At 41.7% G+C, this 19,645-nt stretch overlaps 1 protein-coding gene across 3 annotated transcripts in view; it reads right to left on the reverse strand.

The window, feature by feature from the left end:
• ZNF608 (zinc finger protein 608) overlaps nt 1-14,939 on the reverse strand; it is a 99,868-nt gene extending 84,929 nt beyond the window's left edge. Inside the window, exons 1-2 of one of the 3 annotated variants that reach the window (XM_057541091.1) lie at nt 14,688-14,939; nt 10,179-11,289 (exon numbers count right to left, since the gene is read on the reverse strand). In XM_057541091.1, the coding sequence (XP_057397074.1) occupies nt 10,179-11,102 (924 nt within the window). In that variant the 5' untranslated portion in view covers nt 11,103-11,289; nt 14,688-14,939. Of the gene's footprint in view, nt 1-10,178; nt 11,290-12,310; nt 12,882-14,687 lie in introns of those variants that run through there. The other 2 variants (XM_057541090.1, XM_057541092.1) reach the window with 2 other exon arrangements.
• Nucleotides 14,940-19,645: the final 4,706 nt, after the last annotated feature.

The following is a 19,645-nucleotide window of genomic DNA, read 5'->3' on the forward strand; positions in this document are numbered from 1 at the left end:
ATAATTTGAATAATTTATATTCTACATGTAATAAATAATTTAAAATAAGTTTTATTTTTAAACATAGTGAAATAAACGCTCCACCTCCTGGTTATAGAGATTGAAAACAGCACATTAAAAAAGGACATTATAAATCAATCAATATAGGGCTTTTATGATTATATGTGACAATGTTGTAGAAAAACGTTGATCTATTTACATTTGAAGGTGTTATTCAGAAACTAATACAGAGTAACGTGATCAACATAACCACTTTACCATCAATAAAATTCTTCACACCTTTTTAGAGTCCATTATTACTGTTGATATCAATCTGCCAAGATGCTGAAGACTGAACACTACAATAAAATACACCAGTAAATGTGGCTGTTTACATTCTTTAAGGGCACCACCTTTCTGCAAATACTAAAGCCGAGACCCCGCTGCCTTGGTTCTAAAATTCGCAGTACAGGAGAAAGTAGTCTTTTAGACAAGTAATAAAGCTAAATTTGACCTTCTCAGCAGCCAAGATGTAAACAACTCTAATATTTACATATAATCAGATGGATCAGTATCTTTGTTAAAAAAACAAACACTAAAAAGGAGGAAAGAGAGTTGGACTAGTTGACCTCCCTCAAAGTAGAACCACCCCAAAACCCAGAGTCCAAAACATTCTCCTAACACTGGATTATGTAGGATAAGGGGTACTAAAGTCACCGGAAGCCATCGACTATGCCTGCTGCAGCCCACAAGTTCCAACAGCTGCCAGAAGGCGTGCTCAGGATCTAGGCACACACTTGTAGGATAACATTAGTGCCCATAGTGACATCTTTAATGCTGCCCTTGTATCTGTTAAGCTAATTAATCGCTCGATTCCTTTAGTTTTTGAATATCAAATGAAAGAATTTAAAAGTGTGTAACAAGTCTTTTGTGCTTTGACCAAATGTACTTCAGCTATACTTAGAAGCAAATTTGTGTGTATTCGTGTTCTATTAAAACATGCACCAGGAGGACCCCTCCATTAAACTCGGGCAAACGTCCTTGTTTTATTTTAGAAATACTACAAAATTGATTTGTGTAACTTGAACAGACACATTTTGAGAAATCTTGAAAAAGCTGGAAAAGGCTTATTAAGAGATGGGGGGGACCCCACGGTGGTTATTATGCTCTCTTTTTAAAAACAATATACTGAGTAGAGAAGGCTTCGAGAGAAGAAAATGCAAATCCTGGAAGTCATTCCCAACAGTTGGAAACTCTTCCTCTTCAAGGAAATCCAAGGGCTCAAAAACTAAATATTCAAGAGCATTAATTTGTTTCTAGATGTATGCGTGCAAGTAGAACAGCAGTCATAATGTGGAAATTTCAGTCACATTTTGCAACTAATTGGAAGCAGATTAGAATTCCGCCTCAGGGGAACGTTGTCAAACTAGAAGCCGGAGCAAATGAAGAAAGAGGTGAAGGCGTCGTGAAGAGCTGACAGATTTACTGCGCTCGGGGCTATAAACGGGTCCTGGGAGGGAAGGAGGGCGCGGCCCCGGCGGCGCGCCCCCGCCACGGCCCCCAGCATCGGGAGCGCGCGGCCCGGCCACGCTCCCCGGAGCCCAGGGCCCCCCATCTGCTCCCCCGCGGAACAATAAACCGGGCCTTGCCGAGAAATCCGTGGTCCTGATAAGATAGAAAATCCGCAGGCTGATCAACCCGAGCGGGTAAACGTCAGAGGGAGAGAAGGTTTCTTTCTTTTTTATTTCCAGTGGGGGAGGGGAGCGAAAAAGCAAGCAGATTGTGGAGGATAATACAGCCTTGGAGTAATGGAAACAGCTGCTCGCTTTCTACTTCAGTGTCTGGCATCTGCTGCGGCATCATGGGAAAGGCTGGTGAAGGATTTGGGCAAGGAATGTAAATGGAGACAATTGGCCAAATGGAGTTTGATGCGGAAAAGCTCAATTGCTCTGTCTTCAAATCATGTTGTTCCCTTCGGGGAGCAGAAGCCAACAGTATTACTGAACTCACATTCCACCTTCAAAGCAGCTGAAAGGTTTGGGAATGGGAACCGCTCTTCAATCAGTTACTTCAGATGGGAAACAATATAAAGGGATAAAGCCTTTGCTGTTGGAACAGCCTCCATTTGTCAAAGTGTGCGGCTCCTCTTCCACTGATCTTCACGGAAAAGTTAAATCGGAGTCCTTTTTTTCCCTATGGATTTCACTTACTTTGAGAAAAATGTTTCTTAAATCACCACTGCTTACTTCTGAACTGGCTCAAGGGACAATTTCTACTTGTTGTGCCTATTTTCTCCTTGGCTGCAAAGATTCGGTTCTAATTTCATTTCCATCACAAAAGAATTGGCAAAGAAGGGAAACGCAGAAACACATAACTAAGTGCTGCTGTGCTAGTCATAAGCCTATAATAAAGCACAGATTTGATAGCATTATCCATGTACTGTGGTGAACCACACACAAATAAACAGTTCTCCATGAAGAATGAAAACCCGAGGCTTCAGCCCTTCCAATTCAAACATTATTGTTGCTTTTAACATGAGCCATCCATAAATCAGCCAAGGAGGTGACAGGAAATCCAAAAGTAATCTGGTCTGGCTACGCGCACTTTGTTAAAAAAAAAAAAAAAAATTAAGAGATGCTTTCCAACTCATCCTGATGATGTTCTAAGTGAAGAATGGGTAAAACTGTAAAATCCAGTCATAGAAACAAATGGTATTTTTATGCCAAGTGAATTCAAACACGTGGTAGGCGTAGCAACCAAAAAAAGTACAGCCCTCCAGTATGGGGAAAGCGTGCTAACCTACCAAGAACAACTCAAAAAAGACCTTTGAACCTGTAGGAACTAATGCGAAAGACAAAAAAGGTGGATCTAAAGCAGCCAGAGGATCAGATGTGCTTTCCTAAGAAACCAAATCAGGAGTTTTCTTAAATCAAAAGGACGAACAGTGACTTCTAGGAGAGTTCCTGCAAGTGTGACCAATTGGAACTTTGTCGTCTGTTGCTAATTGAAGCATACAAAAGAGTCCATTTCTTAAAACATACTACAAACCCTTTTTTTTTTTCTTAATTCATTGCCACATGACAAAAACCAGAATCAAGTTGACTGGTAGAAGATCAGTGCAACCAAAGACCAAGCTATTATTTCAAACTGTCAGGGGGACGGCAGTAAAATTGCTACCAGGTCTCCTTAAGTTACCCTTCAATAAAAAGAAGCCATCAGGGAAATAAGAGGAAAAGAAAACACATCAAAACCTTAAAAGTCCCTTTAAGTAAAATTATACGTCTGTGGCACCACGCCATCTGCTCTCTGGTTACGATAATAAGCCAATTCCACAACCTAAATATCTGCTTTCTAAAATCATTATGTACAACACAAAATACAATCAATATATTTTTAAACTGTAGAAGCCGCCTTCATATGGCATTATTGGAATGTGCCTAAATGTCCCCCGTAGGCACGTTTTTCTTAAGGTGCTAGCTGAGAAGGAGGATTACCAGGAGTTGCAAAAAGCTCAGTGGTTGAGCGAGAATAGTCACAGTGAATAATAATCAAACTGGGCTGGGAGGTGGGGATGAGAAAGAAGAAAGAGTAGCTTTGAAAAACCAGCAGCAGTATTTATTCACCACTTCCAACCCGTTTGTTTGAACCGAAGCACCCTTCTCTTTGAGTTCTCTATTACAACCAAAATACATATTTCTAAATTTTCATTTAGCTTCATGGGGAAGCCTTCTGAGTACCAGATGAGATCCAGGTGGTTCAAGGGCCACTGACCTATCAAAATATAAGAAGTATTCGCTTTGTAATCTCTTCAGTTCTTCAGGCAAAACCTGTAATCTATTTTAATACTTTCTCAAAGGTATTTCTAACCAAAATTGAGCAGATATGCAGAACTCAGCTCTAGGAGCAAGGTGCCAATCTCCCCGTCTTGAATATCCTTTATGCACTCAAAATAACATTACAAACAGCCCAACTGATGGTCAATCTACTATGAATTATTTAACAACCTTTCATTCAGTTGCAAAGGCTTTGTTCGCACTGCCAAAACCTTTAGCTTAAATTAAAAAACTTGCTACGGAGAGCAAGAAGTCACTAAAGAAACTTCAGCTGGGAGAGAGAACTGGATGGATATGAAGGGGCCAATTACTTGGCAGCAGAGTGGAACAGAAAATCAACGGTGACTTTTTTTAAAAGAATAAAGCCCACGCTAACTAAACACTCCCAATCCACTCCCAACCCAACAGCTATATATGCCATTATAACATTTCTACACACATACCTATGAAATAAATACCAGTCACAGGGTACCAGTCTGATCCCTGTATGAGCCTGTAATGATGACTGAAGTAATTCCTGGGTCAGAGATTTCACCTGTTCTCTTTCCCTATAACCTTAAATGTACAGATTAAAAGGGTATTATTATTTATCGACAACAGTCCTAGTAAAGAGGGGTTATTTCCACTCCGCTGTGCCCAGTATCTCCTTAGTTCTGGTTTCCATGTTCTACAAGAATGTGATACAAGTAACTTAGGAATAAACTGTTTAGTATTCAAGCAAAACCCTTGATGTTCAGATCACCGTCAAGTTCAGAGTGCTGGCAATCAAAACTATGTTGTGCTACAGTAATTACTATGAAAAACTTCCAGTGCTTAATATTAAAGAATAGAATAACATGATCCTTCCACCTCTTCTACACCTCTAGAGTGTGTTCAACATGGCAATTATCTCTGTTCAAGAAGCAGAGAGTTTAAACTGCATTGAAACTCAATTATACCCATGACTTTTTAAACATACACTTCAAAAGGCAGGTTTCATTACATTCAAATCACTGAGCAAAATCTTTTGCCCAACTTAGAAAAAACAGATTTTATCCCTCTCCATGAGACATCTTCAAGTATAAAAATGATTTCTTTTTACTTTTTGGACCCACTTGTTCGTTTACTAAGGTAGAGGGATGACTGAGCCCTGGTGAAAGACAAAGAGAGATCCCATCTGATAAAAGCAGTGGGATGTGCAGCCCTCCCAAGCGTCATTACCACACCTCCTAGAACTGCCACCATTTTTAAAAACCAGATCACACACTTGTTAACAAAAAACACATTACTTTGCTACTTTTAAGAATGCAAAGGAACTAGGAGTGGTAGATTTATGATTTAAGTGCTTGTGGCTAAAATAGCTTTCCAATTATCAAGGGCCTCTTAGGAAGAGCAAGAATGCATTATGTGTTAATGACCACAACCAGGGGTCCCTTCTCCACTCTTTTGTCAGAACCCGGGCAGATCCTCCCCGCAGCTTCACCATTAACATGTCTGTTTCCTGTCAGCCCACTCAGAGATAATGTCATTTATCTGAGGGAGGCACAAGCCCAGTCATTAGCTTCTAGAAAAGACCTCAAACAAAGGCCGGATAATGTTTTACCCAGGGCTCTTACTAAAACCAGAAGCCAGAAGCTTAGCATCTAAAAGTCAAGGACTCCAAAGTTATCAGTGTTAAAAGAATATTTCCCTCATGATCAACAATCCTAGACTAACAGCTCTGAACCAGAGCAAGGTCTACGTAGAACAAACATCGGTCCAGGTGTTGCTACCACGTACAATTAGATTAACCGATAAACGCTGACCAGAGTTAGCCTGGGAGAGCCTTTGCCCACCCCCCCCACCTTGCCTCCAGGGGGAAAATTGACAGAATAATTCAGATACTGACTAAATAGTTAGATCTTTGAAGAACTGACCCCTCATTGTGATTGCCTGCAGGAACTGAATAACCATTATAAAGTGTTCAATGACTGGGCTTCTGGAAATCTTTTAAATAAAAGTGGAACTGGTTAAAATAAATGTAGGAACACGTGTTTTCACAGTGTTGCTCATATTACTGCAATTTCGAGTTTCTATGAAGTACCAGGTGAACTTTTTTAAATTAAAAAAAACGCACACACAGACAGTCAAAATTGGAGCAAATCTCAGCCGTTCAATCCTTGTTTTTCATGCTGAAAACGAAGAACAGATGGTTCTTTCCATGTTGTTTGAATCTGGTTATTGAACACCTCTGTGGTTAGGGAGATTTCTGCTTAGCACTTTCGGCATAGATTTCATTTACTAACTATAAAATGCTGCTTAGGAAAAATACGTCTTTATAACACCCTAATTAAAACCATCTTGCAGCCAAGCAATTTCACTTGAAGAGCATTCTTAACCTCATGACATTTGGACAATCAATCCCTCCCCGCCTCTTTTTTTTTTTTTTTTTTTTTTTTACAGACTATTTGCAAAGTTATTAGAAGTTGCTAGACATTATTTATCTCTTTTAGCACAATCTTGATCAGTTGCTGAGTAATTTTTTGAATTTCTCCAGCAAGCCCAGCAGATTACAAATACTGTGCTCAGCACCCAGTGATGTGCCTGGTTATGCAAATATTCCAAGCTTCCCTGGGGTCTCACAGAAACCCACTGCAGCCCCTCTGCACCCACCGCAAAAGTCCTGTCATCCTCCCAGGAAGCCTATAGAAAAGAAAGGAGCTGAATCAATGCTGATTGGGAACCACCCTCAGTTACCAACGTTTTTAACAGCTAAATCCCTTATGTAGCTTTCAAAACAGTTTGCTGTCCAACAACAATGGACTTTGTTCTTTAATTACAGCAAGTGACCTTTCTGCCCTTTTATTTCACAGTAGATAAACTGCACTCTCTAAGCAGAATTTGTAGGGGGCACTACATTTGGGGGGAAGCATATCATCCACAAAACTTATTAATCAAAACATGTTCTTCAGCTACTCACACTCACTTAGAAAATGTGCCAGAATTCCCTGGTGAAGTGTAAAAAGGCTTCTACAAGAGAATAAAATAAAATGAATGATATCCTTTATAGACAGGTCCATTTGTAGAGCCCACACTTAGGCTGTTAAGGACCAGCTTAATGAAAGCAGCATGATATTACTCAAATCATTCTCTTTTCTAAATGCATACTGAATAGTCAGAACCCTAAGACCCAACCATAAGATCTCCTATGCTCTTCACGTGTTATCTGAAGTCTCAGCTGTTTTTAAGAATTCTTGTATGTATTTTGGACTATCCCAGCGATCAAATAAACCCATGTACTGTATTGAACTATTAGCCCAGCCGAATGCCTGCGTCTGATAGGTCAAAACTGTAAGACGGTTAAGGAGGATACATGCAGAAGAGCCTCAATACAGGCTATTATGCTTCAAAAGAAAAGGAGGGGGCAGGTGGGGAAGCAGGTTTTAACAACCAAAAGCCAACCCGTCAAATCTACTTATTCAGACACGTCACTGGTGGCTTAACCACAAAATGGGCTATAGAAATACAGCTCAAGTATCTTAGAATTATGGCATGTTTTGATTTTGTTCACATATTAAGAGAGTGGCGACTTTTACAACATACTTGTGGTTTCCACATAAAGGACTAGAACGCTCATTGATTTAATTTCATAATTGGACCTTTCATAAGGTCCAATTTATCATGTTTTACATGACTTTGTGTAGTGAAGAAACAGAATAAACAGACCAAAAATAGACATAGAAGCATGCTGTGAAAATTCACCGGTGACAGCAAGTCTTATGAATCTTCTGGAAGCATCCAACCAGGAAAAAGAAAGAAAAAAGCACACACACCACATTACACCCCCCTTCGGTTTTCGCATTTGACCCCTTGACGAGCCACATCCTATTGCTGAAAATTAACCACCTTCACTCTTAAGACACTTACTCTTCACAAACCCAGATAATCAAACAAGGCTGAAATTAAAACACTGTACAAAAACATCAAAAAACCTTTCTCAAAGGATGCCTCGGTGTTGAATTATTTTGCCAGGTAAAGCTTGTCCTACTAAATCTTTCCCGCCTCAAGAGGTCTCCTCCTGTCATTAGGAAATATTTTCTAAATTGAAGTCGAATTTTACACAACCAAGAGTTAGTGGAATTAGAGGAATTAGAGTGACTTCCCTGGGTGGCATTTGTACAAGGGAGTGCCATTTCTGTGTGCCAAGCAGGAAAGCGTTCTTAAGAGAAGTCCTTCTGGGGTGCAGTGGGCATGGGGAGGAAAGCTGAAGGAACAGGCTTCCAGATCCTCAGCCAGCACCATAGCTTGACAGAGAATGGCCCACACTGCAGTATTCAAGCCCCTCAGAGCCATCCCTGAAGGGGCCCTGTGCCCCTACCAGCAGCTACGGTTGGCAGTGGTATGAATCTAAATGCACTGTGCTGGCCTCCCCTCTGCCACCCCAGACCCATCATGACTTGTTTGCTCTTTATTTAGGTAATTCATAGTATCACACTTATACTCCTCTGACTGAAGATGAGTTGCATGTATATGAATAACTTAATTCTTCCATTTTTCATCCAGTTTCCTGTGTGACTGGAAAGTGAAAAGAACACAAAAACTGGAGAACCGACACCACGCTCTCATCTCAGTTGCCATGACAGCAGCCTTTGAGATACTGAAATGTTCCGATTGCCAGCTAAACAAAATTGTTGACTGTGAACATTTGGCTGGAAGATTAAAAGGCTAAGGGCAGTACCTCCCACATTCCAGGCAGCAGTGAATCCAATCAAATGGCTCTGACTCCTTAACCACAGCCATTGTGAGCACTGGATTAGGGCAATTCATCTAGATAGTTAGGGCAGATTAGAACTGCAATTTGAAGACTACTGGCAACAAAAGTAAATGCTCTACTGTACTAATAAGAAGACTTCAGAACGCCTTTTAGCAGAAATTATGTGAAACTCCACATTTCAGCATAAGAATCGAAACCTGGATTTTTTTTAACACATTTAAATTCATCAGTGTAAAATGCTATCTGACCAAGGGGATATGGATAGAAGAAGCAGGCGTTCAGAGGCTTTTTGCGATTTTGGCATCATCTACACCTTAATGTACCTTCATCGACTTCTAAAATCATAAAACCGAAACTTTATTCCTGCAAAAAGAAAAAGGTTTAAATAGACAGCAGTGAGAAATTGTACACGGAAATAATCACCCAAAGACATTTCACAATTCTGATCGAGTGAGAAATAGCAAAAATCAAATTATTTAATAAGCATATATCCAAACAACCATGCCACGAACCACATGATACACATTTGCTTCTGCAAGGCACAATCTGTAGAATTAAAGGTTAATTTTATAGAGACAGCACTCACTCCCCCAGTTCACTCCCAACCTGCTCTGTGGACAGAGCGCCTTCACCTCTGGGACATCACTTAATGCACAGTAATTGCCAGACCAGTAAGTCCTAGGCCTCCAGCACAAAGCAGCACAACACGAGGGGCAATTTTTCGAAGGCAGTGTCTCACTAGACTTTCCGACAATGACAAAGATGGGAAAAAGGGTCGGAATTACCTAAATCAATGCTCCCCACCACTCAAATGCAACACGTATTTCGGGTATCTTTTGGCTCCGTTTTCACCTTTCAGCACACCAATCCACCAAGTCCATTTCACTTTTCTTACCAACCTTTCAGCTCCCTGGTCAAGCAAGAAATCCAAGTGATAATACTCTTAAATCTCCAGCTAAGAACTGGGCAAGGGAACAAGGAAAGAGTCCTGGCGGCCACCAAAACCATTCCATTCTTGCTACACGGTTATGAAACCGCTGACCCTAGGAGACCAAGGTTTCATTCGGGACCAATAACAGTACAATCTCCTTTGACAAGACTATTTTGGAGAATATCATGAAAAAATAAATGGGTGGAGCGTGGAGTGTAAATTCGAATCCTCGACATACCTCTCCGGGGAGGCAACGTGAACCCTGCACCTAAGGACACATTACCAGAAATACTAGGACGTGTAAATTAAAACAGAAGACAGTTCTCCTTAGGGGAGCAATCAGGACAAGAGGTAAGTGGGTACAGGAGCAGGGTTTCTGTTAAAAGCACACCGCAACGGGCTGACTGGCCAAGAGCCCTTCTGCAGGGCAAAAGGTACTTGGAACACCCAGACCCTCCCACCTGGGGACCCAAACAGTAGCACCACAAGCAGCCGCAGCAGAAAAGCAAGAGCTAAACACTGCACCCAAGTAAGCTGCCCCATACCAAAAGTTCACAGAAAGAATGCACAGAAGAGAAATCTCACAAAGAACCAGAAAGCACGAAGTGTAAGGCACATAGAGGCACGTCCCCACCCACCACGCACCCACACAAATGCACACAAAGAGGAAAGTAGGAGATCTAGGAAGGCGTCTTTATCCTACCTTCTCAGTTTTCAGTTTCTTGATTCGCCTGTGGCTCTCCTCCTCCTCCTCTTCCTTCTTTACCAACATAGAGTTTCCCATGAGCCCTGAATCCGGGGCACTTTTGCTAACTTCCCCAGCAGCCGCGACGCTGCCACTCCCAGTGCCCCCGCAGTGGAAGGGGCTCGCGCCACCTCCATTGCTCTTGGCCCCAAAGCCATAGAGGCCCCCGGAAGGGGCCTGGCTGCCACTGCCATTCTGGTGGCCCTGAAGCAGGTCGTGCTTGTCCTTCCTGGATTTCCCCGCATCCTTATCCCGCTTGGCGCCTCGGCTGCTCTGGCTTTTACCTGGCTTCTCCTCTTTGCTTTTCCCGCAGGAGGCCGTCCCCGCGGTGGCAGCGGAGGTGCCGGCGCTGGTACTATTGCTGTTCGGGTTGCCGCCGCCGCCGCCGCCGCCGCCGCCGCCGCCGCCGCTCACACTTTGACCCAGCGCTGAATTCATGCCAGTTGCCTCTCCAGGGCGCCCTTGGACTTCCTGCCTCTTGCCAGTGCCGCTGATCTCGGGAATCCCATACAAGGCAGCAGAAGGCAGAGATTTATTAGCATCCTTAGAAGTTTTACTCCTTTTCACTTTTGATTTGCTGGTCTCTTTGTGTGAATTCCCCTGGGGAGCAGAGGTCTGAACAGAAGCAAATTTTAGGCCATCCGCTAAGGCTGCGGTAGCACCGGCCCCACTGGAGGCCAGACCTCCACAATCCTTAGAGTTGCTGCTGCTAGTGGTGGTGGTGGAATTATTCATTTCAAATTTCTGTCTGTCCTTCTCCAAATCAGCGTCCAAATCAATTATTAAATTTCCAACCCCGATTTCCCAATCATCGCCACTGTCATAAGTATCAACCGTATTTGGATCCACACCCTTTCCTGCCGTAGAAATGTTCACTGACATCCTGAAGATGAGCTCTCTAGAATAAAAATCCGATGAACTTTCCTTTGGAGATGAGGGGACATTCGTTTAGCTCCGCTGGGCTTTCTCTTAAAAAAAAAAAAAAAAATCTTCTAATCTTCCTCTTCTTTTTCCTGCCCCAGGAATGGGTCCAGGGGTTTTACACCCTTCAGTCCAGGTCCACCTTTTCCTGTGAAGGGGGGAAAAGTCGAATATTTCTTGTCTGGGTGTTACCAGAATAAAAAACCATTAATACTGGGGAGTCAGTGAGGGGTACAGGGAAGGATGGTGAGGAAGGTGGCTCATGTATTGTCTCCACAGTCCAATATCAGGTTTAAAGAAAAATAACCAAACCCGAAAAACGTACCCATGACAGTAAGCATCTTACAGTAGCTAAAAAAGAAAAGCCCTTTATCAACAACACAAGGATAATCACTTTTTAAAAAGCATTAAAATATCTTAAGGATCTGAGTCAAGTCCAGAAAGGTTTAAGGGAAAAAAAAAAAAAAAAAAAGAGTTTAGGATTTTTTTTTCTAGCACATACACATGGTAACAACCCCAGAAACACAGCCTGAACACTCGGACAAGAGGAAGGAACTTGCTTTAAACATCCTTAAACATGTCCTAGATCTTGCAATTTTTAAAAGACCAGACCCTGGAAGTTCTCTAAGGCTAGTTTCAGAATGATGTTGCTAAATTTTCCTCATTTCTAATTTTATTACTTCTTTTTACAAATTGTCTGGGCAATCTGGTTTTTGTTCCCAGTAAGGAACAGAAAAAAACAACCAATAACGCCCCCATACACATACCCCCCCATCCTCTCTTCCCCAACAGTTTATACAATTTTATGTTTGAAATATACACACACGTCTTTAAGAGCATTTCTCTATTTTAGAAAAGACAGTGTCAAATAAAAGGCTAAATATATGCCTTTTGAGAAAAAGAAATTACATCTAAACAATTCTACCGTATTCCTAGGTCACAGACTGGCTCAATCTGTTAGATATGGTGCTACTGACGGTACGGGAAACTGATTAAGACATACACTTTAAGTGATCTGCGCCAAGGTGGCCTCAATGACCGCAAATGAGTGTGTGTTTGACAAAGATCAGTTAAAACGGTTTTTAAAGGGATCAGCCCCTTTTTAACAGTTGATTGTCAAGGAAAAATAAATAAATATACATACACACACACACACAGACATTGCTTACCTTTACTCCTTTATCATTTTTTAATTAGGCCAGCAAATCAAAATGCCTTTCCCACTCCACTCGGCAAACAAGCCTGTGCCTCATTTTACTTAAACACCAAATGATCAAGAAGGAAGGAACCAAATAACACATCTCAGCCAGAATAATCACTCGATAACATTATTCCACTTCCCCACCCCCCTTTTGGCAAACGGATCAGTCCTTTTCTCCTTAAAAAAATGTGTCACTGTACAGCTGGAAGATAATGTTTCACATTCACAACAGAAGCACCAAAGGGTTTTTTTCCTCTTAACAAGCATCGAGAATAATAGTTTTTAAAAAAGAGAGAGCTTAGAGAAAAAAGTTTTCCCAACTTCTCATTCCGCCTTCAGTTCCAGACTTCAGAGTCACCGTGATCAGTAAGTAATGATCCCATGTAGCAAACCTACAGGCGTCCGCTAGTAACAAGACAGAATGTGCTAACATCGGGATAAATTAGTGAAAGGGAAGAAAGAATAAGAAGAAAGGACTGAAAATCTGGGCTGGATTCCGCCTGTTAGTCGGGAAGTGGCATTTTTCCGCCCGTCCTGACAGATTTGATTTCTTGAACTAACTTAAGAGGAAAGGAGGGGGAAGGGGTTGGGGGAGGGAGAGGGAGGGAGGAGGAGGAGGAAGAGGAGGAGGAGGAGAGGGAGGAGGAGGTGGAGGAAAGGGTGGGATGAGAAGTCGAGCAAGAGGAGAAAAAGAAAGGTGTGGAGGGGGAGGGGAGCAGATGATTCAGTGAGCTGATAAACCAGTTATACCAGCATGCACTCAGGGTGAGGGCCGGGAGGCGGCGGGGTGGGGAAAATAACGGCGTTTAAAATTGTTTCAGTCTTCGAAACCTAAAGGATGTGATGTTTTCCTGTTTTATGTTGTTTTAAGAAAAAGGAACCGAGTTCCTAGTATAGTCCCCGAGGGGGGAAAAAATCCGCTGTCGTTCAAGCCGATCAGTCATGTGGTAATTCGATAATTAGAGTAAAAGAAAGATTTTTTTTTTAAGGCGACCTTTTTCAGGACAGTTTTTCCCGTTTATAGTCGCAGCAAACGGTGCGTCTCCTTTTTATTTTCCTCTCCTCCTTCTCCTCCCTCACCCACCCCCCCTCCTGTGTTTAGTCAGATGGCCCCGGAGCTTGGCTTAGTATTTTTAATTAGCTGGCGTTTGGAAGCTAAAAGCAGTAATGAATTGTTGATGGATTGGAAGTGGAGAGTCGCTTTGCTGGAAATGTCGGGGCTGGGGGAGGGGGATGGGCGAGTTAGCAACAACCAACCACCTAAAAGGAGCGATTTTGTTACAGTGCAAGCCTTTCACATCACGTGAGGATCAAGGGCTCAATTGGTTGTCGTGAGAACAAAAATGGTGACAAGCGTATCAAGAAAATACTGATCTGGTCTTTAAAAAAAAGCTGAAGGTCTCTCCCCTCCCCCTGCACACACTCTCCCCCCTGCCGCCTCCCCCCACCCCCGCCCTTGCAGTGGGAGCAGCTACAAGTTATGAATGTGAAACATTTCTCGCAGATCTAGGCTCTCGGAAGTTCGGAAGGAGTGAAATGTAATGAGTACAAGAGCAAAGCAGATGTTTTAAAGAAACACCTTATAAACCTTTCCTCAGCTTATCTCCAATTTGTCGTCTTTGCCAAGGGGCCAGGGATAGGGACGACTAGGCGAGGGGGGGAGGGCACCTCCACGCTACTTGGATTTTAGGGACCCCCCCCATGTCTTAAACAAAGAAAAACATTTTGCTAGCTCCCAATCCAGGTCCTGTAATAAACACACCATTGTTACTATTTGCGGGTTTGTTTGGGTTGGGTGGGGCATTTTTTTCCCTTAATGGTGTTTTTGCTGCTTGCTTTTTTAAGGAGGTGGAAAATGGTAATTATAACCATTACAGGTAATGGGTGACTATTCCCTTGTTTAATATTAAATTATTGGGCACTAGATGTGACAAGAGACAGAAATCGGCTTGTTCTGCCCTTGCCCCCATTTTCCTGGTTCAGTTTGGAAGAGGGTCCTGCCCAGCTAGGATAGGAGAGGGAGGGGTGAGGTGCGCTAGAGAATGGACACTGCAGATCAAGATTTGTAACTGTGTCACTTTTTTTCTCCTTGGGTTAGAGCCCCAAAGGTAGTTTACTCTAAGTTACCCCGAGTGCCCAGTCAAGCTTAATTTGTGTGAAGAAGTTACAAATGCTTCACCCTCCACTGAATAAAAATTCACCCTTCTTGGATTGTTGTTCTCAATGCAAAAGCCAAACCCTGTTAACTAGTTAGTTCCTCATTTCAATGCATAAAACTCGCACATTCCCCTGCATGAAGTCCCCGCTAAGTGCTATATAGAGACACACCACGCAACCGTACTTACGGTCTGTATTGGATCGAGTTGACCTTTTCCTTCTAACTGCATTGAATGTGTTTGGTTGCAGCCGCTTTATTTTGGAAATTATAATCTCTTCAACAAATTTATTATTAAAGAAGATGGACCATCAAATGTCACAGACCGGCCTGTGTATTTTTTATAAAAACAAAAATTCAAATTAAAAAAAAAGAAAAGAAAAATTCCCCTGGTGCACACACACAACAAGCTTGTTCTGCAACACTGAAATCAGGACTGAAACACAACACACACACAGGGGGAGTGGAGCAAAAGGAGCTCTCAGCCTCTATACCTGAAAGGGACTTTTCTTTGTTCCCATTGCCCTTTCTCATCGGGCCAATCAGAGAGCAGCTTTTATGAAACTGGGCTCTCTCATTGGCTAGCTGCTTTCTCTTGGCTACTGTAGGGGGTTGAGATATACACACGTATAAAACACACACTGAGAGCGGGTGGGGGTCCGGTGGGGGGCGGTTGTGGAGACAAAGCGTTTTATTTTCCAACCAGATTGGGGTTGAGGAACCTCCTGCAGTAAGATGAAAAAAAAAAAAAAAAAATGGTGCGCCCGTTTCAATTACTACATCATTCACATAAAACACTTATTTATTAAAACAAATCTCAAACAGGCTGCGAGGAGAGGATGTCGGTAAATATAAGTTTGATTGTGTTATCTTGAGGGAAATAATGTATGTGATCGGTCGGTGGCAGAGGGAAGCCAAATGAACCACTAGCGCGTAGCGAGGAGAAAGGGGAGGCTGGCTGTGTGGAAATGACTGCGAGCGTTTTGCCGGCTTCCCTTCCGTGTTGCAAGGACTCGGCAGCGCGAACTCCCGGGACTGATTTTCTGTATTGCACGTTCTGGCTTTCAACCCTCCCCCCGCCACTTTGCCCTTCTTTCAATTTTTTTTTTTTTTTCCTTGTGTCTCTCATTTTACTCGCTGATTAAATAAGAAAAATCGATCTGGGGGTGAAGGCGGTGGTGGGGAAACAAGTAACCCTTTTGTTCCCAGGCTTCTGGTCCACAAGCAATGAAGTGTGAAAGCTGGCAACCATTTAACCACCACTACGTGAAAGGTTCTTCCCTGGAATTAGTAACAGAGCTTTTCCACCTGGTCCTAGGCAGCTCCAAAAAAATTTAAAAAAAAATTTTTTTAATGAGGTCCCGGCCAACCATGTTAACACTTCGGGCCAGTCTCATTTTTTAAAAAATCGATTTGTGGGAGATAAATATACTAGGAAGATTAACCCGTTAAACAGTCCCAGTACCATTTTTAAGCCGAGGGATTGTCAGAGTTCCCCTTCCCCAAATATTTAACCCTCTCTTGGGGAGAGCCGTTGTCAAAGTCCTCTGAACGCAACACCTTGCAATCCACCAAGAACACAAAAATATTTTAGAATGTATTGTAGGACAAATGCCAGCAACCAAGTTAATGGGACTCTGAGGTCACAGGACGAGAGGTTAATATGAAATAACAAGTTTAACAATAACAAGTATTGTACTGTAACCGCTAATATACTTAAGGTAATGTATTTATATATATTAAGCCTTTAAAGCACTTTTAGTTTTAATTTTTCATTGTTATTTTCCATCACTTTTAGGAGCTGTAATATGGAAATTTTAAAGTCAAAGGGTGCACTGAATTTAATTGAAAGCGTCATGATCCGAAGTGTTAAAGATGCAGCACTACCGGGTTTGTAATTTCCACATGACAATCGCAATTTAAGAATGTGTCTTAACTGAGTCAAATGGACATATAAAGTGAATTAGAGCTAGCAGAAGATTGCTTATGATGTAAATATTCAGTGATGACTTTGTGGATCAATAAAAATATTTATGTCACATGTTTTAAGTAATGTCTATTGACTCGTGTTTGAGCTTTCGATGTATTTAGTTCATTTTTTTTTAAATGCCAATTAGTTGTTTCACTACCCAAGATGAACTCGATTTGATGCTAAAATAGTAATAAACAGCAGTTTCCATCCTTTGCTGGGGTACATAAACTAGAGGAATGCAATCTATAATAGTCCTTAGATCTGCCTAAATAGATTTATTTTCAAAGCAAAGCTGTACATTAACAAATAGGGCAGAGAAGATAATCTGATACCCACTTATCGTCTATTTTAACTTTCATATTTGTTTTATACTTTTGAACGTACAGATTTTACAATCTGTGTGTGTCCCACTGCTAACAGAACATGCACGTTGATTTTTAACTTTTCTTCTTTTAGAAGAGTGGTTCCTCAAAGGACCAGATCACTCAGACACTTCCTATGTCCCTGGAGTATTTCCATCTTTGGAAGCCCATGGCTACCCTGTATAGTCAGCTTGGAAAAATCAATAATTAGCTTTTAAAACAACTGGACTTGAAAAAGCATAGAAAATAAGACCTGCTGAAGTTCATAAAGGGTAGAAGCGACTCCTCCAACACACTCCCTTGGTAAAAGCAAATCACAGGCTCTGCAGCATAGATTTAGTGTAACTAAAACCAAAGTTTAGGCTTCCTAATACTCAAATAATCTGATCTAACCCTAACTTCAATACCTAACCCTAATTCTTCAACCTTTTTAATAAACCCCACCTGGTTAAAGATAAAGGCTTATGCCAAATTCAATCACATATTTAACCCAAACCATTTTTGATAAATTCAAGCATTTTCCTTCCATTCCAACATCTCCACACTCCCTTCGCACCCCGCCCCCACCTCCTGCCCTCCAAGTTCTGCCTAGAGACTTGAATCAACCAGAGTTGTTCTGCTGGCTTTGTGTGTGTTTGTTTTGTTTTGTTTGACAAAGGGGCCAATCAAGAGACATCAGAGGGCTATCAGCTAATTGATGAATGAAACTAAGATAATTAACTACCAGCTTAGAAAATCAGAGCTTCTCCCCTCACAAAATTGGGAAGTTCTATCATATTTTAGAGAAGAAAATTTTATCTGCTTCTCTTATCAAGATGATAGGGAACATACTAGTCTGCGTACTGATATCCACACGCATATAGCTGATAATACCAGTACACTATTGTATAACATGTATACTTTGTAATTTTACATCTTAGTGCGTGTCTACTCAGAGATGATGCAGAGGGGAGGAGCTGTCTGGAAAGGAGTCTAGGAGGAAAGAAGAGGTGGGAGGAGCAGAAAGATAGTGTAAAAGGAGCAGTTAAAGAGTGCTATCCCATCTCCACTAACCACCACCACCAGCTGTGCTGCTCGTACTGCTTCCATTACTAGGTGATCAGAAGATCCTGGCACAAGACTTTTCCTCCTTTTTAAGGGCAAAGAGCTCAATGCTGAGGCCAGGGGCTTCAGGCAGTAACACAGGAAAACACAGTGGTCTTTCTTGGGTGCCTATTTCCTCTGATTTGTGCTATATCATAAAAGGATCAGAAATAATTTCTTGGATTTTTGTTTATTTGGAAGGCAGTCTATACGTGGGTCTAACTTTTCTAACTTTGACACTAGAGAGTTACTCAAGACCAAGGGGGGGAGGTGGAAAGCAAAGTTATTAAAAAAAAAAAAAAACCTACCTGGGAATGGACTTATGAGAAAATAAACTTAATTTAGACATAATGAGAAACCTTCTGGCTGCCCAGGAAGATTGTGGAGAAAGGGTCTTATCTGTCTGGGCTTGGTTATGAACAGACCTGCCTCAAGGCTGTGGGCAAGTGACCTGGTTTCTAGGGAATATGGAATTGGTGATTTATTAAGACACCCGCACAAACACTAGATGTTCTTCACTTTACCTAGGGATAACATCCTAACTTGCTACCGAGGAAAGGTCTTTTAGAGAAAACTCTGTCTTTTCACACATGCTTCCTAAATCCAATTCAAGTTTCTGTATTATTAACAATATCCATCTCTAAACAACTGTCCCCAAAAAGAGATAAGCAGTGTTCTCAGTGAAACATTTGACGTTTTTGCAATATCCTGAAATATCACTGGACCAAAAAAGAGTGCCAAGAAGCAGATGTCGAGTGGAGAGAGAAGACCTGGCACAGAAACATTTTATTTCATCCCCATGGGAATGGGGGAAGTACTTAGGGAAGCAAGACACGGATGGTATTCACCCTGCCATGGAAGACTCCTCATGAGAGACTCATGGACATTCTGATATACATTTTGTGAATACAGACATTCACACACACTGTAAAACACAGCTGTGTTAACTCTTCAGGTCATTTCTATGCTCTATTAGTTCACCTTCAATTTAAACTCCTCAGCGTTAAACAAAGGGACTCTACATCCAAGGGAGGGAGAATGATGTCTATCTTCCAAACCTTTGTAACACGGTTTTGCTTAAACAAATTGAAATGATATAAAGCAAATTTTCCATGCTCTGAGACTCACGACTACAATGAATTTTAATAGTAAAGAACTGTAAAGTTAAAGGAGGAGTTTCTCCCTATATGTGTCGGTATTTCCCCATTCCTTCTCCCAAACCTCAACCCGAAAAGAATCCAAAAGGAAAAGCAGCAAATCTTGTCCCTTTTTTGCCATACAGTCCTAGGGAACCCAGCAAAATATTGCAAAGCAGCACATTCTTCTAAAGGAAAACATCTGTATACTGCTCACATTGAGAGAACTGTGATGTAGGTCAGTGTTAAGTATCTGAAATCTTACCTCTGCTTGCCCGGTCTTTCTGGTGTGGTGTGCGCTACTATATCTGAACGGGTGCCCAAGCAAGGTCTGCAGATCAGTTAGCAAAGGAAGGCAATTTACATCGCATGTAATGAAACCATTTCTGGAAAAGGATTTTTCTTTTATGCCAGTGGAGATCGGGTGCATAAAGAAGATCAAAACACAAGTTACATTTTTTTAAAACTACTTATTGGAGATTGCTGTTGCTGGTTTTATTACAATATGTATTTTACAGATTTAGGTAATAGCCCTGATTTTTCAAATCGACCTCTGTTTAGACACGTTTCACTTTGGGCTGTTTCTTGTCTGCAA

Source organism: Balaenoptera acutorostrata, chromosome 2, assembly GCF_949987535.1.
Source record: "Balaenoptera acutorostrata chromosome 2, mBalAcu1.1, whole genome shotgun sequence".
NCBI lineage: Eukaryota > Metazoa > Chordata > Mammalia > Artiodactyla > Balaenopteridae > Balaenoptera > Balaenoptera acutorostrata.